The sequence below is a fragment of the Salmo salar genome, chromosome 16, assembly GCF_965601325.2.
Source record: "Salmo salar chromosome 16, fSalSal1, whole genome shotgun sequence".
NCBI lineage: Eukaryota > Metazoa > Chordata > Actinopteri > Salmoniformes > Salmonidae > Salmo > Salmo salar.
Window position 1 is genome coordinate 4,682,514 of NC_138306.1, and position 24,201 is coordinate 4,706,714.

At 42.4% G+C, this 24,201-nt stretch overlaps 2 protein-coding genes across 6 annotated transcripts in view; both read right to left on the reverse strand.

Annotated features, from left to right (window-relative positions):
• LOC106573051 (uncharacterized) overlaps positions 1–758 on the reverse strand; it is a 68,455-nt gene extending 67,697 nt beyond the window's left edge. For 2 of the 4 annotated variants that reach the window (XR_014380828.1, XM_082962460.1), the window contains exons 1-2: positions 498–756; positions 216–274 (exon numbers count right to left, since the gene is read on the reverse strand). Coding sequence is in view for 1 of the 4 variants with exons in the window: in XM_082962460.1 (XP_082818586.1) it covers positions 216–267 (52 nt within the window). In the remaining 3 variants the exon portion in view is untranslated. Of the gene's footprint in view, positions 1–215; positions 275–497 lie in introns of all 4 variants that reach the window. The other 2 variants (XR_014380825.1, XR_014380826.1) reach the window with 2 other exon arrangements.
• A 7,526-nt stretch (positions 759–8,284) lies between these two features.
• Positions 8,285–24,201, reverse strand: part of LOC106573052 (transmembrane and coiled-coil domain protein 3) — a 48,502-nt gene continuing 32,585 nt past the window's right edge. Inside the window, exons 3-8 of one of the 2 annotated variants that reach the window (XR_001321250.3) lie at positions 18,869–18,958; positions 18,401–18,705; positions 17,713–18,156; positions 9,764–9,899; positions 8,874–9,285; positions 8,285–8,407 (exon numbers count right to left, since the gene is read on the reverse strand). Coding sequence is in view for 1 of the 2 variants with exons in the window: in XM_014147690.3 (XP_014003165.2) it covers positions 8,983–9,285; positions 9,764–9,899; positions 17,713–18,156; positions 18,401–18,705; positions 18,869–18,958 (1,278 nt within the window). In the remaining variant the exon portion in view is untranslated. Of the gene's footprint in view, positions 8,408–8,664; positions 9,286–9,763; positions 9,900–17,712; positions 18,157–18,400; positions 18,706–18,868; positions 18,959–24,201 lie in introns of those variants that run through there. The other variant, XM_014147690.3, reaches the window with a different exon arrangement.

Consider the following 24,201-nt stretch of genomic DNA (forward strand, 5'->3'; position numbering starts at 1 on the left):
TTTCAGTTGTTTGAAAAATGCTGAATTCTCCAACTTTCACACACGGATGAGCTAGCCATCCTCATAGGACCACCCCCCAGCCATCCTCATGAACTTTGGGCCCCCTCAGATTTTTGGAGGGGCATGACACCCCTGCATAAATACATACACTCGTAAACAGATACTCAACAAACAATTTGCACACACACACACACGCTGGCAACGAGGGCACAGACCTGTAGATTCGAGCGCATCCTCTATGAGTGGAGGTAATCGCAGTCCATCCATGACCTCCCTGCAATTGCAGAGAGAGAGAGAACGAGAGAGAGAGAACAAAAGAGAGAGAGAAAGAATGATGGGGGAAGATAGAGAGTAGGCGAGATGGTCAGTGAACTCCTCCACACGCCCACCTCAGCTGCAGGCAGAGACAAAACACACGGAAAGAGCTGAAAGGCAGCACAGCAGCTGGCAAACACACACACACACAAACAAACAGACACTACACACACAGTCAATACCTTAGGAGTAGTGGAGAGTTCCAGGGAGCTGAAGCCTCTGCTCTCTTCTTGGTAGCGTGGGAGAGAGAGATGCCGAGAGAGAAGAGGGGAGGAGCAGAATGAAAGCAAAAATATGCAGTTTTTCCAAACAACAACCTCCGTCTCCTTCCCTTTTTTTCTACAACTGATTCTGCACAGTGGTGTGTGTGCGCCAAAGTTCTGAAAGCTTTTCAGCACTCCCTCTTGCTCTCTCCCGCTCACACACACACGGACCCAGTGCCAAATGTATTTACTTATAATGAGATCCAGACTCTGTGTGTGTGTGTGTGTGTGTGTGTGTGTGTGTGTGTGTGTGTGTGTGTGTGTGTGTGTGTGTGTGTGTGTGTGTGTGTGTGTGTGTGTGTGTGTGTGTGTGTGTGTGTGTGTGTGTGTTTTTGCTGAGCGATTAACCAACATTTCGGTGGGGGTTCAGTTATTAAAATTTGCACCAGTGCGCCAATCTAAGTAACATAATACAAAAATCCCCATCAAAATCTGTCACTTTAAGCTAGAGATATCAGCCAATCCACCGCATCCGCCTATGTCAGCCTTCCGCATCTGCGGTGGAAGGTGGCCGAACTATAGTGATGTTTGTCAGACCATAAGACATCCCGAAAATTGGTCTTCTCATGAAAACATCTGTAGCGTCTGAACGGTTTGGCTATTACTACAAACTACAATATTATCCTTTTTGCTCCACGAGCCCAACAAGAGTCACAGGACTCATCTGAAGTTGGCAAAGCTGATGTGCCAATTTATGTCTGTAGCGTCTGAACCATTTGAGCTACAAACTAATATGTGAAAAGGGGAGACTCTCATGAACGCTCGTCTGAAGGTAACCCATACAAAAAATAGAAGTAAGGGAGGTAGTTTTGTGAAAAGAAAATAAGGGGTTAAATATGTGTAAAAAAAAAACGTTTCCAGAACTTTCTTATATCTCCTAGATATAGGACAGACACTTCAAAACCTTATTCCTTATTATTTTTCTTTTGACTGTCTTTCTTGCCATTTTAAGAATGTCTTACTCAATGTGTTTCTATGGGCTATAGAAGTAAAGCCAAATTCTATATTTTTTATATATTTTTTTTTATATACCTAAAAGAGGCCTAAAAGTCCAAATATCTAAATGATACATGGTATGACCATTTTAAAACACTTCCATATGTTATTTTAGAATGCATTTATGTGATTATTTTTTAATAATCAAACTGAAACTGAACCGACCTAGAAAAACACTAATCTCTCAGCAATGTGTGTTTGTGTGTGTGTGTGTGTGTCTAACTTTACTATCCTTTTGGGTACCAAAAGTCCTCACAAGGATAGTAAAACAAAGAAAATGTGAGGACATTTCGCCGGTCCCCAAAAGGAAAGATGATATTTTAGATTTAAGGTTAGGTTTAGGATTAGGGATTAGGCTAAATATAATTTGCATGTGTGTGGCTGTGGAGGCTGACAGCTAGCTCTGCAGATTGCTGATCATTACCCCTCCATTGTTTGTTTCCCCTCCCCCGGTTTGAGTTTTTCTCTCTTTCTCATGTTTACTGCTAATGAACAGCTCTTATTCTAAAAAACGCTTCTCAAGTATACGTCCTCCCCTCACCCCCCTCTCCACTTTTCTCTTTCTTCCTCCTTCCTTTCTTTCTCTCACTCACATCTGGCTGCTTATCTACGACTGTCTTTCTCACATATGGCAGCTTATCTACGCAACAAGCCAGAATCGTGCCGTGAGACAGAGTCTGAAAATATGACTCTAGAGGACTAGATGAGAAGAGAGTAGAAGAGAAGAGATGAGAGAGGGCTTAACTCCTCGTTGGCCTCCCTCCCTCACCAGAGGATGTTCATATCACAACACAAAGCAGGAAGTGCTCACACATGAATCAAGCAGCATGTTTTATCTGAATGAGAAAAGTGTTCAAAACAACATGTTTTCCTATATCTGTACAGCACTGAGAAACAAACACTTGCATGTGATGTGACAGAACTGTCTGTAAATGGAGTGCATAAAAATATTTTGGTAAGTGTGTGTGTGGGTGAGTGAGTGAGTGAGTGAGTGAGTGAGTGAGTGAGTGAGTGAGTGAGTGAGTGAGTGAGTGAGTGAGTGAGTGAATGAGTGAGTGATAAGGACAGAAAACAAGATCCAAGAGTCAATGAGACAAGGAAATTCAACAACAGACAGAAAGATTGATGTCTCTTTAGAAATAGTTTCATCAATTCCACGTGTCTGTTTCCTCAAACAGATGTACCGTCAGATAAGGAAGTGGTTGCCACAGACACACACAGGGGCAGTTTGGTAAAGCTAATCCCTTCCGAATCGTGCACGGACATGCTGGGGTAATTATTACAATACCGACGTTCTATGGTAATACTAGTCCCATGTGAATACGCTTAAGATGTATCTCTGTGTAAACTGAACTATAAAAATATAATTACCATAGCAATTCTATGCATCACAAGACCATGACAGCCATATTGAATGTACTGTTAGATTGTCATGGTCTGAGGGGCTTTCATGGGTTGAACAGCCGCAGCCACAGCATTGGCAGGAGAAGTTAGGCAATAATATGCATCACAAATACCATGTCAGCCATATTGGGTGCATCCATGAATGTACTGTTAGATTGTCATGGTCTGAGGGACTTTTCCTGCTCTATTTCTACGTCTGAACAGCCACAGCAGAGCCAGGGGACTGACGGGAGGTTAGGAATGTTGACTTCATGCAGTGGTAGTCAGTGTTTCTCAGAGAGAAGAGAACTTGTTTGTCCTGGAAGGCCAAGAGAATATTCCCAGAGAGAATGTTCCCATTGTGAGGTCATAAGGAGGGGAAAGAGTTCTCCTTGGATCCTCTCAGTCAAACATACTGTGGTCTTTGTTTTGTCTATGTGTTTTAACATGCAGAGATGATGATGGAATGTATAGTTTGTATGGTTTATTTGAGTGATAATGCCCGATAAGCCGGTGTTTGGAGGATATATTGGCATGGGTGTTGTTAGGTTCGAGACTTTGTCTCGGGCTGGCAAACCGTGCCAATTTATCCTCCAAACACCGGCCTTTAGGGCATTATCACTTTTATACAACGGGTTACCGACATATTCAAATAATGATTGACATATATTCATAAAACAATGTTATTTTGATTTATTTATTCATACTATTTAATCATTCCACAACATATAGTCCCGACACAAATCTAAGAAATATTGACCATGAACACGGGTGTGACGTGCTGTTGCCTCCGAGTTCCCCTGGATACATGACGTTAGTCCAGTGGGCTATTTATTTACACCTGCACAATCAACTTATTTCACATGGAATGAGTAAAATAAACTTTTCACAATGTTACATTAGCTAATACATGTAATGCAACCTTTGGGTTCAAAACTACAGTGACGCACATTCACCCGACATACAATCTACTGCTTAGGAAAACTGTGCTGCTGCAGCTGCTGTGTTTTACCTTCAAGCATAGCCGTGGAGCTGGATGGTTGCTAAGCAACTAAAGCAGCAAATCTGAGGTGCCTTTGAATTATGGCATTTGAAAGAATTGCTTTGCTGGGTTATGTAACAATTCAGGGTTCTTACCGATCAAATACTTCCACAGAAAACAGAATTTGATATCATGTGTGTTAGTTGAGGAAGATTACTATGATCCTTGTGAACTTGTGAAATGTAAATCTTGCATGGACACTCAAGCATACATACACTATGTGTACAAACGTATGTGGACACCCCTTCAACTGAATGGATTCGGCTGTTTCAGCCACATCCGTCGCTGACAGGTCTATAAAATCGAGCACACAGCCATGCAATCTCCATAGACAAACATTGGCACTTTCATCATGGCACTGTAATAGGATGCCACCTTTCCAACAAGTCAATTTGTAAAATGTTCCAACATCTTGTGGAAAGCCTTCCCAGAAGAGTAGAGACTGTTATAACAGCAAAGGGCAACACACTCAAAGGGAACAGCAAAGGGAACAACTCCAAATTAATGCCCATGATTTTGGAATGAGATGTTCAACGAGTGTCCACATACTTTGGTCATGTAGTGTATATTGTTGGGTTACATGTCTTGTAGTGTGTATAACAATTTGTTCATGTGTTTCAAAGTGCATTGACACATTGTATTATAATGAATAAAACCGGGATAAACTTTGTTATAATAGAGGGCAAGGTGAAGATAAACATGTGCTGTTGCTATGACAGCATCAACAGGAAATAGGAAGGGTCTTATACTGCCAGAGCAGTTTAAATCATCGCCTGAAAGTTGGTTGGCGAGGTCATAACTTTCCCATCTGAGAAATAAACACACACACACACACACACAAATTAAGGGATGGCATTGATGTAACATCAAATAATGATTTTGATTTGACAATGATTTTGCACACATTGTCTAAACTTTCTCTACGCAAAAATAATCTCACCCTCACCCCATTCTCCTCCAGTAGCGCTTTACAGTGCTCACTTCCCCGACCCATCCCCTGGCCTGCTGTGGTCACCATGCCAACCTGAGGAGGCTCTCCAGCCCCTCTGCTCGGCGGTTTTGTCCTAAATTACACCACATTCCCTATATAGAGCACTAAAGTCCATAAGCTCTGGTCAAAAGTAGTGCACTATATAGGGAATAGGGTGCCTTTTGGGATGCATCCTCTGTGTGTGTCTGTAGAGAATTGATGAAGTCCCAGGATAATTACTAGCTCATTATGAAGCAGAGCCAAGCTAATAGGCTGCAGCCACACACACACACACACACACACACACACACACACACACACACACACACACACACACACACACACACACACACACACACACAGCTGGGAAGTAATGAATGGAAAACACTCAACGATGAGGTTACATCCAGACAGCTCTCTCTCTCTCTTGCGCTCTCTCTTTATGTGCATAATAAACACAGCTTTACAGAAAACAGATTGGAGTGAATTGAGAAATGATTGCCCCCCATTTATACCCACTACTACATCTCTTAATCCCTGTGTCCCAACGTGCGTGTGTAGCTCAGTCATAGCCATGCTCTCTGTGTCACACACATCTGAGATGCTTGTGTTTTCCCCTAGAGGCCTTCGCTGTTCCACAAAGCCAACCAGAGCTAGTCCACCCACACAACACACACAAATTGTGTGGCTGGCTCTGTTTTAAGCTCCAACCTCCCAGTCTATGGTTCCCATACCTCATACAGCAAGATGGAGCTATTACATGGGTACCAGTGATCCACACGGTCAGATACAGCTAGCTACAGTATCTTATTTTCAGATTTTACTTTTTTGATACTGCTATCTATCTAGAGTTAGAACGCTGTACACATACATATTTTTAGCTCTATGCATCCATGTGCCATCCTCATTCCTTCTCTCTCTCTCTGCACTTATTCCTGACATGCAGGCAGTCACAAAGTCGGTCAAACATACACACACACACGGCACAGCCAGATAGGTGACCCACATCGCAGAGGCAGAGGAAATCTGTTTTCTTCCCCCCCCCCCCCCCCGCCAGGCTAAGCAGCATCTCTTTCTATGAACTATAACACTACCCTAGAAACCCATGGATGGCAACCCTGTCGGAGACAACACACACAGAGAGAAAGAGGGGTAATTTTTGCCATAGTTACACTGGAATCGATCCACGGATGGACAGACAGACCTTGATTCACTGCAGTGTTAGACGGAAACTAGACGGAAGAGAGCTTAGTGGAGGAGTCATGTCGTGATATATCACGGCCAGTCGAGGCTGCTGTTGCACTGTTTAGGTAACTGTTCATCAGGATTTATGTTGAAGCACTTCCACCCCCTTGTGGTTATAGTACAGACCTGGACAGTTGACAGCTCGACTTTATCAATGGAGAAACCTCAGACATGAATGAACTAATAACTACTTTATTTCATTAGTTCATTCATTATTTTGACCATTACTGTCATCCATACCACTAAGGTGGTATTCCTGACTTTTTTTTTCCATAGGCAAACATCCGACAGGCAAGCACAACATATCCCACTCACTCAAATATCATGGAGTGGTTTGTTGACTACATTTTGTGGTTTAATTTAAACAGAATTGTCGCATACAAGAAGGCACATAATGTATGAGAACAGGTAAATCATATTATTATGCACTGAAGATGAATAAGAGTCTGTAATGAATCTAATCCATGTTCACTGAAGATGAATAAGAGTCTGTAATGAATCTAATCCATGTTCACTGAAGATGAATAAGAGACTGTAATGAATCTAATCCATGTTCACTGAAGATGAATAAGAGACTGTAATGAATCTAATCCATGTTCACTGAAGATGAATAAGAGACTGTAATGAATCTAATCCATGGTCAGGTAAATTCTTCAGGTGTATCAAAACAGAGGAACATAAATCATCTCTGTACCCCCTGTTTAGCAGGTACTGTAGTTAGAAATTAAAATGTTAAAACAGTAATTACGTAATAATTGCAAAATTCCGGTAACTTTCCCCAAATTCCCAGTTGGAAGATTCCTGGAATCAAAATGGGAATAAGCAGGGAATTGGGAATCCTCCAAACAGGATTTCTGGAAAACATGGGACATTTTCGGAAAGTTACCTGAGTATTGCAACACTAGAACCATCTAAAACTGGGCTGTAAAATAAAGTATTACCCAAATCTCATACTGTACATACAGTCAGCAGCAGGTAAATAACAACAACCCTGTCTGTGAGTAACTAGGTCAACACAAACAAACAAATTAGAGGAAATGTTATTACAACAAACAAACATTAGATATGGTCCATATCTGTCATGTTAAGTCCACATACAGATACTAGTCAGATACTAGTCCCCATGCTAGTCCACCCCCCAGACGTCCATAAAATATACTCCTTTTATAGCTTATCTTGAAGCAAACCTGTAGTGTCCTCTGTCCACTGCGGAGTATGTAAGGCTGCTCAATGCTCAGTTGCTTCTCATTGTACTAGAGTAGCTAGCTAGCCTATCACCCATTGGAACAGAAAAAGTGTTTTAGAGGGACAGTAAAATAGCCCAGTGGCTCATATGACAGTGTTATAGAGAGTCCACTATTTCCTCTTGAAGGTCATCAAACATCAATCAATTGGCCAATCAACTTTATCAGTCCCTCCTCCTCTCCGAGAAATACTTTCTCTATCTATTCATTAGAACTATTGGCATTCGGTATAATTTAAATATTGAAATAGTACGGGCGACTGAGAAAAACAAATTGATACAATTTAGGGACAAGTGGCAAACAATAGTGCAGGCACTAGGGATGGGTGTGTGAGCATGCTGTTCTGGGCAGATGAGATGTAGTCATTGTTTGGCTGTGTCTGTAATTTGTTGTTCGTATGTATAAGTTTGTAGATGGAGTAAAAAAAATACATGTTTTTTTTTTTTTTTTACATCCCCCAAACCCCCAACCTTCAGACAGCATCCCGTCACTTCTCCATCTAGAGGGAAACAGAGAACATTATTTCCTAAAAACAACAAACAAACAAGTGGTTGTTAAAAAAAAAATCTATCAAACATATTTCACTTTTAAAATGTATCCAATAAAAGAAGTAAACTAACCAAGTCAACAACAGTTTTAAAAGAAGGCTGACAAACTTCTGACTGCAGGCAAGGTAATAAAGAAGGAATGAGGATTGGCTGTAAGACATAAGCCTTAAGACATAAAAGATCAAAACAAGATGTCCACCTCCCTGACTCCTGTATTGTGGACTGTAGTCTCTGTAGTAGAATGTTGGGAGAGCCGCCCATCAAGGCTGAGTTGTGTGTGTGCGTGTGTGTGTGTGTATTGATGGCGTGGATAGGGTGAAGAACCATGAACCTCTGCGACCGTAAGACAACCGTGATGCAACCGTTCCCTCTGATTGTGTGCCGTGACCAACCTACCAACCCTGTCAGAGACATTGGAGATTGTGATGAACAGTCAGTCAGTTAGTAACCATACTTTACCCAGCTCCCATCTTTCCCCAATCATCCTTGCTCTATCACAATTCTTCTGCACTATGCACGTGATCTGACTGTCTGGAAATTATTTGTTGTAGTGTGTTCTGGACAGCATCCCCTCTTTTGACCAATGGAGAACCTATATATTGACGTCAGTAGTCTCTCATGATGGACTTAACACTGTGAGACTTGTTTCTGGGAGCATAGATTACACCTTACAATTGCATTGATTAAGGATTACAACATTCTCAAGCAGTGTGGTTGTAGTTTCTGTTGTTATGTCAGTCATTGTGTGTTCATTCACCCCACATTGTCTTGATATTCAGTGTTATTCTGGGTGATGTGATTAACTAGTCAGTGACCATGCTTTGCTAGCTCCATTTCCCCCCATCGGACTTCTTCTGCATTATGCACCTTCTGCATTTTACTACATCAATAGGCTGTTTTGTTGGAGTTCTGAGATCAGTCCGTAGATCCTTTGTTGCAGTGAGTGACATGGACACCATTAGACTATTGTCCTCCCTCAGGCTGGCACCAGGACCCTCTCCACAGCACACTGTAGATTCTCCCAGTTCCTCCAGAACAGCGCCAACAGACACATGCCCAGGAAGGTGCCCATCACGTGGCGACGGCTCCGCAGTAGGGGCGCGGCGAACTTGGCGGCCGTGGAGACGCATACAAGGATCACGGTGACGATGGCGAGCATAATGTTGATGCTTTTACCCAGAAGCACCCTGGCATCACGGGACTCAAGCTGTACGGTTTGTTGCTGCTGCTGCTGAAGCTCTAGTTTAGAGACCCGCGTCTGGCATGACTCTAGGGCCTCCTGTAGAGGGGGAGGGAGAGGGGGAGAGAGAGAGAGAGGGAGAGGGGAGAGAGAGAGAGAGAGAGAGAGAGAGAGAGAGAGAGAGAGAGAGAGAGAGAGAGAGAGAGAGAGAGAGAGAGAGAGAGAGAGAGAGAGAGAGAGAGAGAGAGAGAGAGAGAGAGAGAGAGAGAGAGGGAGGGAAGAACGTGGTCTATAAACCCTGTCTAGAAAACATCGCCTTTGGGTTCAGAATTCAATTTCAAAATAGAAGCAATGGGATTTGTTTCAAATAAAATCAGTTTAGAGAGTAATCTAGATTGTGTGCAGTGGTTCCCCTATATTAATATATAGGGGAAACACTGCAAAAAATGTCATTTTTTAAATATATATTTCTTTAAATTGATAGTCAATGGCTCTATGACTGGAAGTCTATGGGAACAGCTAGCTGCTGTCATTGCGCTGACGCCAGTAGCAATGCACCAGTGTGTGTGTACAGTACCTGTATGTCTCTAGCCCTCTCGTAGGCTTGGTAGGCCACTCTCTCCTCAATGCTGGCCAGCTCCTGTTTCAGGTCGGCTGTCTCGGCCTGGTGGAGCTCAGTCAGATCATTCAGCTGGTCCTCCAACCGCTCACACCTACAAGGAAATACAATTATATATACACTGTGATTGGTCATACCTACCAGGAAATAGAATTACATGAACACTAAAATCGGTAATTCTCATAGCTACCATGAAATAGAATTATAGACAATGATTGATCCATAGAGATGCAATACAATACTATTGTGTAGTATACTGCCATGACGTGGCCCTTTCTGGGTGTAAACTGCCATGCATTATGGAGGTAGAGAGACTAGAGAGAACAAAAAAAGACTTGGCCAAACTCATAGATCCCCAAAATGGGAGAATTTAACAATATGTCTACTTTTGAGAATGTGGGAATGGTCTATGGCCACTTATGGGACAGTCATGTTGAGTGTGTTTCATTTGGTGATCTCATGAAGGACAGGAAACACACATAACTGTACGTCTGAATGTGTACATTTCTCAATTATGGGGTTTGCATCTAATTCTTGTATTAAATGAATGAGTAAAGATGAGACTATTTGTGAAATGATGTAATGTGACGTTAACCTTTAAAATGAGAGAACTGTCTTCCATGTAAAGTTTAACTAGTCAGTGGCCACGCCCCCGTGAGGCTAGCCATTACATCAGGTGTCATGGAACCGCCCTTTTCTCTGAAATGTATAAAAACACCGGTAACGAAATTGACATTTCATTCCAAAGAGACCCACGGTAAACCGGACGTCACAAATGATTAAGACCACGCAAACCACGGTGTAAGCTAAGGTTGCAAATGGTTAAACTCTGAGACTATCGATCACTACAGAATAAGAGAAATTACTAGTATGTAGCTAGAAATTACATAAACATAGAACGAGAATACTGACAACCGCCGAAGCATCTATTCTATGAGAACATGTCTGAATGGTACTCTGAAGTAACCATTCTAACCACCTACAACCACGAAAGACTTTGTGACTTCAATGAAAGTTACCCAGAGACTCTGATGAACCCTACAGGACAATCGAGTATTCCAACAGAGAAGACAATAACAACATACGGACGTAAATATATATACATTGCAATTATTCTTGAATGAGCTGCCGTTCATGTGCAAAGGATTTCAATTAATATTATTATAGCATTTCAATTAATATTATTATAGACTGTGTGTAATGAATCCATTTTGTCTTTCCCGCTCTTTCTCAGTCCCACCCCTTTCCTTTTGTCTACCAAGCTGTCATATCAGCTAAGCCCACTAGGGACTGTTCTATCATTGTTAGTAACGAATATCTACTGTTTGTTTGTTATGTATTTCTGTGATTATTTAGTTAGTTAGTAAATAAATAATTAAGCCAATTTGTATATTGCTGATTTATTATGGAAACCAGGGTTCGTGCAGATAACCAAGAATTTTACGATGTTCAGATGAGACTGAGGTAAAGAATAATGAATGACTGATGACTGAAATGTAAGAGAGTTCATTCGGAAGACGGAACTCGTTAAATAAACTTCTCCGTGGTGCCACAGGTTATTCATGAGTTAATTGTTACATGATTTAATTAAATCACATAATCAATTAAACGTTAGGTAATTGATTTGATAAAATAGCATGTCATCACATTAAGGATACTAAAGACACGACAATACTAGTGATATATTTAATTCTGTGGATTGGTCATTCGCTGGCAGCATACATAGCAACAAGACCAGCTGGAGAATATAATAAATATAACAGCAAAATAAGCAGATTTCCAATAGATGATGTGACTAACAACACCTGTGTAATATGATAGATTCGCTTATGATGTCGATACATAATCTTAATAAAAAAGTAATACTGGCAAGTACAGTGTGGGGGATTAGCTAACATTTTAGTTATGTTCTTGCTTTTGTAGTTACGTCTGTATTGTAATGGAGGTTTAATAATGCTGATAAAGTAATCTGACCTGTATCTCCCCTCATGAAGAACGTATTCTCTTTTACACCAAAAGTTACTAAAGTAGTTACTACTGAAATGGAGCTTGTAATAGTTGTAATAGTAACTTATTGAAATGGAGCTTGTACACTACATGACCAAAGTATGCGGACACCTGCTCATCGTACATCTCATTCCAAAATCATAGGCATAAATATGGAGTTGGTCCCCATTATGCTGCTAGAACAGCCTCCACTCTTCTGGGAAGGCTTTCCACAAGATGTTGGAAGATTGCTGTGGGGGCTTGCTTCCATTCAGCCACAAGAGCATTGGTGAGGTCAGGCACTGATGTTGGGCGATTAGGCCTGGCACGCAGTCGGCATTCCAATTCATCCCAAAGTTGTTCGATGGGGTTGAGGTCAGGGCTCTATGCAGGGCAGTCAAGTTCTTCCACACCGATCTCGACAAACCATTTCTGTATGGATCTCGCTTTGTGCACGGGGGCATTGTCATACTAAAAGAGAAAAGGGCCTTCGCCAAACAGAATAGTCTAGAATGTCATTGTATGCTCTAGCATTAAGATTTCCCTTCACTGGAACTAAGGGGCCTAGCCCGAACCATGAAAACAGCCCCAGACAATCATTCCTTCTCCACAGTTGTCAGGTAGCGTTCGCCTGGCAACTGCCAAACCCAGATTATTCCGTCAGATTTCCAGATGGTGAAGCATGATTCATCACTCTAGAGAAAGTGTTTCCACTGCTCCAGAGTCCAATGTCAGAGAGATTTACACCACTCTAGCCAACGCTTGGCATTATGCATGGTTATTCTTAGGCTTGTGTGCGGCTGCTCGACCATGGAAACCCATTTAATGTAGCTCCCAACGAACAGTTTTTCGCTGACGTTGCTTCTAGAGGAAGTTTGGAACACAGTAGTGAGTGTTGCAACCGAGGACACTCAATTTTTATGTTAAGCACTCGGCGGCCCTGTTCTGTGAGTTTGTCGCCTATCACTTTGCGGCTGAGCCGTTGTTGCTCCTAGACGTTTCCACTTCACAATAACAGCTCTAACAGTTGACCGGGGCAGCTCTAACAGTTGACCGGGGAAGCTCTAACAGGGCATAAATGTGACAAACTGACTTGTTGGAAAGGTGGCATTCTATGACGGTGCCACGTTAAAAGTCACTGAGCTCTTCAATAAGGCCAGTCTACTGCCAGTGTTTGTCTGTCAGCAATTGGTGTGGCTGAAATAACCAAATCCACTAATTTGAAGGAGTGTCCACATACTTTCCAATATATAGTGCCTTCGGAAAGTATTCAGGCACCTTGACTTTTTCCATATGTTACGTTACAGCCTTATTCTAAAATGGATGAAATCGTTTTTTTCCCTCAGCAATCTACACACAATACCCCACAATGACAAAGCGAAAACAACTTTTTAGACATTTTTCTTCTTTTTTTACCCAGAAATATCACATTTACAGTTTACATACACCTTAGCCAAATACATTTAAACTCTGTTTTTCACAATACCTGACATTTAATCCTAGTAAAAATTGTCTGGCTTTGGTCAGTTAGGACCACCACTTTATTTTAAGAATGTGCAATGTCAGAATAATAGCAGAGAGAACGATTTATTTCAGCTTTTATTTCTTTCATCAAATTCCCAGTGGGTCATTTTGCCACAACTTTGGAAGTATGCTTGGGGTCATTGTCCATTTGGAAGACACATTTGCAACCAAGCTTAAACTTCCTGACTGATGTCTTGAGATGTTGCTTCAATATATCCACATAATTTTCCTACCTCATGATGCCATCTATTTTGTGAAGTGCACCAGTCCCTCCTGCAGCAAAGCACCCACACAACATGATGCTGCCACCCCGTGCTTCATGGTTGGGATGGTGTTCTTCGGCTTGCAAGCCTCCCCCTTTTCCACCAAACATAACAATGGTCATTATGGCCAAACAGTTCTATTTTTGTTTCATCAGACAAGAGGACATTTCTCCAAAAAGTACGATCTTTGTCCCCATGTGCAGTGGCAAACCATAGTCTAGCTTTTTTATGGCAGTTTTGGAGCAGTGGCTTCTTCCTTGCTGAGCGGCTTTTCAGGTTATGTCGATATAGGACTCATTTTACTGTGGATATAGACACTTTTGTACCTGTTTCCTCCAGCATTTTCACAAGGTCCTTTGCCGTTGTTTTGGGATTGATTTGCACTTTTCACACCAAAGTACGTTCATCTCTAGGAGACAGAACGCGTCTCCTTCCTGAGCGGTATGATGGCTGCGTGGTCCCATGGTGTTTACACTTGCGTACTATTGTTTGTACAGATGAACTTGGTACCTTCAGGCGTTTGGAAATTGCTCCCAAGGATGAACCAGACTTGTGGAGGTCTACACTTTTTTTCTGAGGTCTTGGCAATTTCTTTTGATTTTCCCATGATGTCAAGCAAAGAGGCACTGAGTTTGAAGGTAAGCCTTGAAATAAATCCACAGGTACACCTTCAATTGACTCAAATGATGTCAATTAGCCTATCAGAAGCTTCTAACGCCATGACATCATTTTCTGGAATTTTCCAAGCTGTTTAAAGGCACAGTCAACTTAGTGTATGTAAACTTCTGACCTCCTGGAATTGTGATACAGTGTGATACATTATAAGTGAAATAATCGGTCTGTAAACAATTGTTGGGAAAAATTACTTGTGTCATGCACAAAACTATAGTTTGTTAACAAGACATTTGTGGAGTGGTTGAAAAACGAGTTTTAATGACTACAACATAAGTGTATGTAAACTTCCGACTTCAACTGTACATATGTATTCAGACTCAGTACTTTGTTGAAGCACCGTTGTCAGCAATTACAGCCTCAAGTCTTCTAGGGTATAACGCTACAAGCTTGGCACACCTGTATTTGGGGAGTTTCTCCCAATCTTCTCTGTAGATCCTCTCAAGATCCTCTGAACCTTCGCCCCAGTCTGAGGTCCTGAGCGCTCTGGAGCAAGTTTTCAATCAAGGATAACTGTACTTTGCTCCGTTAATCTTTCCCTCGATCCTGAATAGTCTCTCAGTCCATGCCGCTGAAAAACATCCCCACAGCATAATGCTACCACCAACAGGCTTCACCATAGGGATGGTGCCAAGATTCCTTCAGACGTGACGCTTGGCATTCATGCCAAATAGTTCAATCTTGGTTTCATCAGACCAGAGAATCTTGTTTCTCATGGTCTGAGAGTCCTTTAGGTGCCTTTTGGCAAACTCCATGTGGGCTGTCATGTGCATTGTACTCAGGAGTGGCCACTCTACCATAAAGGCCTGATTGGTGGAGTGCTGTAGAGATGGTGGTCCTTCTGGAAGGTCCTCTAATCTCCACAGAGGCACTCTAGAGCTCTGTCAGAGTGACCATGGGGTTCTTGGCCACCTCCCTGACCAAGGCCCTTCTCCCCCGATTGCGCCGTTTGGCAGGGTGGCCAGCTCTAGGAAGAGTCTTGGCGGTTCCAAACTTCTTCCATTTAAGAATGATGGAGGCCACTGTGTTCTTGGGGACCTTCAATACTGCAGAAATGTTTTGGTACCCTTCCCCAGACCTGTGCCTCGACACAATCCTGTCTCGGAGCTCTACGGACAATTCCTTCGACCTCATGGCTTGGTTTTTGCTCTTAGATGCACTGTCAACTGTGGGACCTTATATAGACAGGTGTGTGCCTTTCCAAATCATGTCCAATCAATTGAATTTACCACAGGTGGACAATCAAGTTGCAGCAATATCTCAAGGATGATCAATGGAAACAGGATGCACCTGAGCTTAAAAGAGGTTAATTTAGAGTCTCATAGCAAAGGGTCTGAATACTTACGTAAATAAGGTATTTCTGTTTATTTTTAATACATTACAAAATAAGGGAAAGCCGCACAATCTAAGAGCTCAGATGCAAAAATGTCATAACCTAATAACCAACGTTTCGACAGCAAAGCTGTCTTCATCTGGGTATCATCACAAACACTGCGAGATGAGTCATTTATATAGTGTCAGAAGACACACAGGTGTTTGTAATCATGGCCAAGTGTGGCCTAATATCATTGGTTAACTCAAATATTTAAAAAAAATGGCATACAAAGAACATACAAAAAGACAAACAAATGGATAGCATACGATCATAGCATTTGTAGTCTAAAATGTATCTAACAAACAATTACAATGGCAAAATCACAATAATCACAAGAATGGCTTCAGATCAAAGTCTATGTTGAGACCGAAGGGAGCAAGGGTCTTTAAATTAAAGATCCAGGCAGCTTCTCGTTTTAACAATAAATTATCAAGGTCACCCCCTCTCCTCGGGAGGGTGACAGGTTCGATGCCAATATAACGCAGAGACGAAATCGAATGGTTTTCTTCCAAAAAGTGGGCCGCAACTGGGTAAGTCAAGTTTTTGCACCTAATGGTGCTACGATGCTCTGAGATACGTACTTTTAATTCACGCTTTGTTTTACCCACATAATTTTTACCACAAGGACAAGTTATAAGATAAATAACTGCCTTAGTGGAACACGTAATAACACCTTTAATTGGGATAGATTTCCCTGTTTGGGGGTGTTTGAAGGATCTACATTTATAAGTGCCATTGCATTGAGCACAGCCATTACACTTGTAGTTTCCATCCAGTAGGGGCGCAAATAGACGTTGTTCAGGAATATCTTGGGGTGGTAAATCAGAGTGTACCAATTGGTCTCTGAGATTTCTGCCCCGCGAGAATACGACCAGGGGAAGGTCAGAAAACACATTACCGAGACTATCATCATATTTCAGAATGTGCCAATGTTTGTGAACGATTCCTTTAATTTGTTCAGAGCACTTTGAATAGCGGGTAGTAAGAATGCGTCTTTTTGCGAGACTGACCTTGAAAAAGGTCATGTCTCGTTTTGTTTTGAATTTTCTCAATGGCAATATTAATCTGATCATTGTTGTACCCCCTCTCCTTGAACTTTCCTTGCGTCTCAGCCATATTTCTGTCGAAATCTGATTGTTTTATACAAATTCTTTTGATTGGACAGAATTGGCTGTAGGGCAAACTATTTTTCAAGGGAAGTGGGTGACAACGGTCAGCCCTCAACAAACTGTTACGATCAGTAGGTTTCCTGTAAAGATCAGTGTATAGAACATTATCTTCACACAAGATCAGAAGATCAAGAAAACTGATTTGACGTGTATCAGATTGCATAGTAAATCTCAAATGTTCAGAACAGGAGTTAAGAAAAGCATGGAATGCCTGGAGCTGTTCTGCATCACATAGAACAAAAATATCGTCAATATACCGTTTCCAAATAATGATGTTAGGCAAGAATTAATTTTTGAGAGGGTTGAAAATTGATTGTTTCTCCATGTAACCCACATACAAATTAGCATAGTTAGGAGCCATGTGGGATCCCATAGCAGTACCCTTCGTCTGAATAAAGAAATCATTTAGAAACATGAAATAGTTATGTGTGAGTACTATTTCAGCCAATGTTACAATGCAGGCACTGGAAGGTAGTTCATTAGGGTCACGTTGCAGAAGAAAATGTTCCATGGCTTCAATACGGCCCTCGTGTGGAATATTTGTGTATAACGACTCAACATCAAAAGTAACTAACAAGGTGTTCTCAGGGAGAGGATCAAGAGATTCAATGATAGAGACCATACTGCTTGTGTCCTTTACAAAGGAGGGGAGATGTTCTGTGAGTGGTCTAATAAAAAAGTCAACAAAAGTAGATAGAGGGGCCGTTACTGCATCAATGCCCGCTATTTTTAATACATTGGCAAAAATGTCTAAAAAACGTTTTTTGTTTTGTCGTTATAAGTTATTGTGTGTAGATTGATGAGGGAAAAAAACGATTTAATCCATTTTAAAATAAGGCTGTAACAAAATGTGAAAAAAGTCATGGGGTCTGAATACTTTCCGAATGCACTGTATAGTGTATATAACTGTGACCTGACCTGTATCTCTCCTCTTGTAGCGTTTGGGTGATGAAGCTGTAGTCTTTCTTGAACTGGGTCCTGAAACCCTCCATGTCCTCCTCCAGCTGCCCCTGGGCCTCCCTGATCTCCCTAACCTCCTCCGTGGTCAGACCCAGCCTCTCCTGGCTGTCCCCAGACTCCAGGATCTGTCCTGGGGTCATCACCGCCCCGACACCCACTTCTAGACCCAGGCCAACGCCCAGAGCCATTGCGTTCCCGTTGCTGTCCGCCGACAGGGACGTGCCCGAGGAACACTCGTCATCGCTGGTGTACTTGGGCGTGGGTGTGGCGGCAGGGGTCTTCCCACCCACTAAGGTGGCGCTCCCACTCAAGGCCCGCCCAGTTCCATCAGACTGGAAGGGAGAGGGCGTGTCGAGGTAGGTCTTCAGGTGAGCGATGTTGTCGGCACTGCCAAACTTGTTCCTGAAGAAAAAGAGAAAAAAGAAGATTAACTTGTATTATCTATCGTCATAGGACACAGATTTGTTAATCTATGGTGGCCTGATTAATCCATATCCACTGCAGTCACTGAGGGTGTGCGATAAGACCAGCTGCTTCTCCTGTCTGAGACCCAAAATCAATCCTTCTGTGTTATCCATTGTGTATACACACACACACACTGACAGAGGTTGGAACACATGGTCAGCATGGAACACTGCATCAGTACCTGATGAGGTTGGCAAAGTCCCGGGGCTTGCTGAAAAAGAAGGGTGGCGAGAGCGAGACGCCAGGCCCTACTGTCTTGATCTTGTCCAGTGGGTGTCGTCCACTACCACTGCTCACGTTGCTCATGGTGTGGCTCAGCATGTCCTTTGAGCTCTCTTTAGAGATGCTCTGGTGTTTGGAGCTGGCGTCCTTCTCACTGCTGTCCTTCATCTTCTTATGATACTGCTCCAGCTTTTTCTGCATGTGGGCAATGCTTTGGGCTGACTTCTGGTTCTTCTTCTCAAACACATGCTTGATGCGCCCCACCTGCATCAACATTTACATAAGGGGGACATTTAGCAATCAGATTCTATTCTTTGAAATAGCCCCTAGCTGCAGCTAAATAAATGCTAGTAATAAAATACAAGTGTGAGTGTGTGTGCAAGAAAGAAAAGAAAGTACAACCGTTAAAAACTTAAAAGGTAAACACCTGCTGCTTGTCGACACTGTTCACCAGTTTCAGGTACTCTACTACATTGTCGTCTCGTGACTCCTTCTCAATCTTCAGTTGCTCTGTCACCTTGGGAAGGAGAAGAAGGATACTTTATGGTCCATGTTCCTTACAGAAAAGTTTGTGGTCATATGCACATCTTTAAAAACGTAGGTGCTGGGCTAATGAAGAATACATGTACACATTTCATACATGGTGGGTGTGGAAACAATTCAATTCACTTTTGCGCACAGTCAATCATAATTAATCACAGAGGTACATACAGTGCATTCGGAAAGTATTCAGACCCATTGATCATTTTGTTACGTTGCAGCCTTATTCTAAAATGATTTCAATTTATTTTTCCCTCAACAATCTACACACAATACTTCATAATGACAAAGTGAAAAAAGGTTTTTTGAAAATGTTACTAATGAAAAATAAATGAAAAAAATGAAATTATTTACATAGACTACCGTTCAATAGTTTGTGGCCACTTATAAATGTCCTTGTTTTTTAAAGAAAAGCACATTTTTTGTCCATTAAAATAACATCAAATTGATCAGAAATACAGTGACAACATTCTTAATGTTGTAAATTACTATTGTAGTTGGAAAGGCAGATTTTTTATGGAATATCTACATAGGCATACAGAGGCCCATTATCAGCAACCATCACTCCTGTGTTCCAATGGCCCGTTGTTTTAGCTAATCCCAGTTCATTTTAAAAGGCTAATTGATCATTAGAAAACCCTTTTGCAATTATGTTAGCACAGCTGAAAACGGTTGTACTGATTAAAGAATAAAACTGGCCTTCTTTAGACTAGTTGAGCATCTGGAGCATCAGCATTTGTGGGTTCGATTACAGGCTCAAAATGGCCAGAAAAAAATGACCTTTCTTCTGAAACTGAGCAATTGGGGGAGAAGGGCCTTGGTCAGGGAGCTATGCCCTGGTCACCATATGTGAACTGATTGCCCCCCATCTATCTTCAGAGTTCGTACTGTTAGGTGACCTAAACTGGGATATGCTTAACACCCCGACCGTCCTACAATCTAAGCTAGATGCCCTCAATCTCACAAAAATTATCTAGGAACATACCAGGTACAACCCTAAATCTGTAACCATGGGCACCCTCTTAGATATCATCCTGACCAACTTGCCCTCTAAATACACCTCTGTTGTCTTCAACCAGGATCTCAGCGAACACTGCCTCATTGCCTGCATCCATAATGGGACAGATATAGCCCTTGGTTCACCCTAGACTTGACTTCTCTTTACCAGCACAAAAACATCCTGTGGCGTTCTGCATTAGCATCGAATAGCCCCCGAGATATGCAACTTTTCAAGGAAGTCAGGAACCAATATACACAGTCAGTTAGGAAAGCTAAGGCTAGCCTTTTCAAACAGAAGCTTGCATCCTGTAGCACTAATTCCAAAAAGTTGTGGGACACTATAAAGTCCATGGAGAATAAGAGCACCTCCTCCCAGCTGCCCACTGCACTGAGGCTAGGAAACACTGTCACCACCGATAAATCTATGACAATCGATCATTTCAATAAGCATTTTTCTATGGCTGGCTATGCTTTCCATCTGGCTACCCCTACCCCGGCCAACAGCTCAGCACCCCCTGCAGCAACTTTCCCAAGCCCCCCCTGCTTCTCCTTCACCCAAATCCAGACAGCTGATGTTCTGAAAGAGCTGCAAAATCTGGATCCCTTCAAATCGGCTGGGCTAGACAATCTCGTTCTAAAATTATCCACCTCAGCCCTGGTCAAGGTCCTAAACAATATCATAACTGCCATCGATAAAAGACAGTACTGTGCAGCTGTCTTCATCGACCTGGTCAAGGCTTTCGACTCTGTCAATCACCACATTCATATCGGCAGACTCAATAGCCCTGGTTTCTCAAATGACTGCCTTGTCTGGTTCACCAACTACTTCTCAGATAGAGTTCAGTGTGTGAAATCGGAGGGCCTGTTGTCCGGACCTCTGGCAGTCTCTATGGGGGTGCCACAGGGTTCAATTCTCGGGCCGACTCTCTTCTCTGTATACATCAATGATGTCGCTCTTGCTGCTGGTGAATCTCTGATCCTCCTCTACGCAGAGGACACCATTCTGTATACATATGGCCCTTCTTTGGACACTATGTTAACAAACCTCCAAACAAGCTTCAATGCCATACAACACTCCTTCCGTGGCCTCCAACAGCTTTTAAATGCAAGTAAAACTAAATACATGCTCTTCAACTGATTGCTGCCCGCACCCGCCCGCCCGACCAGCATTGGGGCGGCAGTGTAGTCTAGTGGTTAGAGCGTTGGACTAGTAACCGAAAGGTTGCAAGATCAAATCCCCGAGCTGACAAGGTACAAATCTGTCATTCTGCCCCTGAACAAAGCAGTTAACCCACTGTTCCTAGGCCGTCATTGAAAATAAGAATTTGTTCTTAACTGACTTGCCTAGTTAAATAAAGGTAAAAAATATAAATAAAATCACCAGTCTGGGCGGTTCTGACTTAGAATATGTGGACAACTGCATTTACATTTAGTAGACGCTCTTATCCAGAGCGACTTACAAATTGGTGCATTCACCTTATGATATCCAGTGGAATAACCACTTTACAATAGTACATCTATATCTTTTTTTGGGGGGGGGGGGGGGGGGTTAGAATGATTACTATATCCTATCCCAGGTATTCCTTAACCTGTTAGGGCTAGGGGGCAGTATTTGCACGGCTGGATAAAAAAAATGTACCCGATTTAATCTGGTTACTAATCCTACCCAGTAACTAGCATATGCATATACTTATTATATATGGATAGAAAACACTCTAAAGTTTCTAAAACTGTTTGAATGGTGTCTGTGAGTATAACAGAACTCATTTGGCAGGCAAAACCCTGAGACATTTTCTGACAGGAAGTGGATACCTGATGTGTTGTATTACCTTTAAACCTATCCCATTGAAAAACACAGGGGCTGAGGAATATTTTGGCACTTCCTATTGCTTCCACTAGATGTCACCAGCCTTTACAAAGTGTTTTGAGTCTTCTGGAGGGAGATCTGACCGAACAAGAGCCATGGAACGATGATGGCCCATTAGACACCTGGCGCGCGAGTTCATGTTGGGTACCCTCGTTCCAATACGTTATAAAAGAGTATGCATTCGTCCACCTTGAATATTATTCATGTTCTGGTTAAAAAAGGCCCTAATGATTTATGCTATACAACGTTTGACATGTTTGAACGAACGTAAATATATTTTTTCCCCTCGTTCATGACGAGAAGTCCGGCTGGCTTAGATCATGTGCTAACAAGACGGAGATTTTTGGACATAAATGATGAGCTTTTTTGAACAAAACTACATTCGTTATGGACCTGTGATACCTGGAAGTGACATCTGATGAAGAGAATCAAAGGTAATGGATTATTTACATAGTATTTTCGATTTTAGATCTCCCCAACATGACGTCTAGTCTGTATCGCAACGCGTATTTTTCTGGGCGCAGTGCTCAGATTATTGCAAAGTGTGATTTCCCAGTAAGGTTATTTTTAAATCTGGCAAGTTGATTGCGTTCAAGAGATGTAAATCTATAATTCTTTAAATGACAATATAATATTTTACCAATGTTTTCTAATTTTAATTATTTAATTTGTGGTGTTGACTTGACTGCCGGTTATTGGAGGGAAACGATTTCCTCAACATCAATGCCATAGTAAAACGCTGTTTTTGGATATAAATATGAACTTGATAGAACTAAAAATGCATGCATTGTCTAACATAATGTCCTAGGAGTGTCATCTGATGGAGATTGTAAAAGGTTAGTGCATCATTTTAGCTGGTTTTATGGTTTTGGTGACCCTGTCTTTGAATTGACAAAACATTACACACAACTCTTGTAAATGTACTGTCCTAACATACTCTAAATTTATGCTTTCGCCGTAAAACCTTTTTGAAATCGTAAAACGTGGTTAGATTAAGGAGATGTTTATCTTTCAAAGGGTGTAAAATAGTTGTATGTTTGAAAAATCTGAATTCTGACATTTATTTGGATTCAAATTTGCCGCTCTTGAAATGCACCTGCTGTTGATGGAGTGCACCACGGGGGGGACGCTAGCGTCCCACCTAGCCCATAGAGGTTAAAGAGGTGGGGTTTCAGGTGTCTCCGGAAGGTGGTGATTGACTCCGCTGTCCTGGCGTCGTGAGGGAGCTTGTTCCACCATTGGGGTGCCAGAGCAGCGAACAGTTTTGACTGGGCTGAGCGGGAACTGTGCTTCCGCAGAGGTAGGGAGGCGAGCAGGCCAGAGGTGGATGAACGCAGTGCCCTTCTTTGGGTGTAGGGACTGATCAGAGCCTGAAGGTACGGAGGTGCCGTTCCCCTCACAGCTCCGTAGGCAAGCACCATGGTCTTGTAGCAGATGCGAGCTTCAACTGGAAGCCAGTGGAGTGTGCGGAGGAGCGGGGTGACGTGAGAGAACTTGGGAAGGTTGAACACCAGACGGGCTGCGGCGTTCTGGATGAGTTGTAGGGGTTTAATGGCACAGGCAGGGAGCCCCGCCAGCAGCGAGTTGCAGTAATCCAGACGGGAGATGACAAGTGCCTGGATTAGGACCTGTGTAAGGCAGGGTCGTACTCTGCGAATGTTGTAGAGCATGAACCTACAGGATCGGGTCACCGCCTTGATGTTAGCGGAAAACGACAGGGTGTTGTCCAAGGCTCTTAGCACTCTGGGAGGAGGACACAATGGAGTTAAAAAAATAATAACTACAAATACCTAGGTGTCTGGTTAGACTGTAAACTCTCCTTCCAGACTCACATTAAGCATCTCCAATCCAAAATGAAATCTGGAATCGGCTTCCTAGTTCGCAACAAAGCCTCCTTCACTCATGCTGACAAACATACCCTTGTAAACCTGACTATCCTACCGATCCTTGACTTCGGCGATGTCATTAACAAAATAGCCTCCAACACTCTACTCAGCAAACTGGATGTAGTCTATCACAGTGCCATCCATTTTGTCACCAAAGCTTCATATACTACCCACCACTGCGACCTGTACGCTCTCGTTGGCTGGCTCTCGCTACATATTAGTCGCCAAACCCACTGGCTCCAGGTCATCTATAAGTCTTTGCTAAGTAAAACCCCGCCTTATCTCAGCTCACTGGTCACAATAGCAACACCCACCGTAGCACGCGCTCCAGCAAGTATATTTCAGTGGTCATCCCCAAAGCCAACACTTCCTTTGGCTGCCTTTCCTTTCAGTTCTCTGCTGCCAATGACTGGAACGAATTGCAAAAATCACTGAAGCTGGAGACTTATATCTCCCTCTAACTTTTAG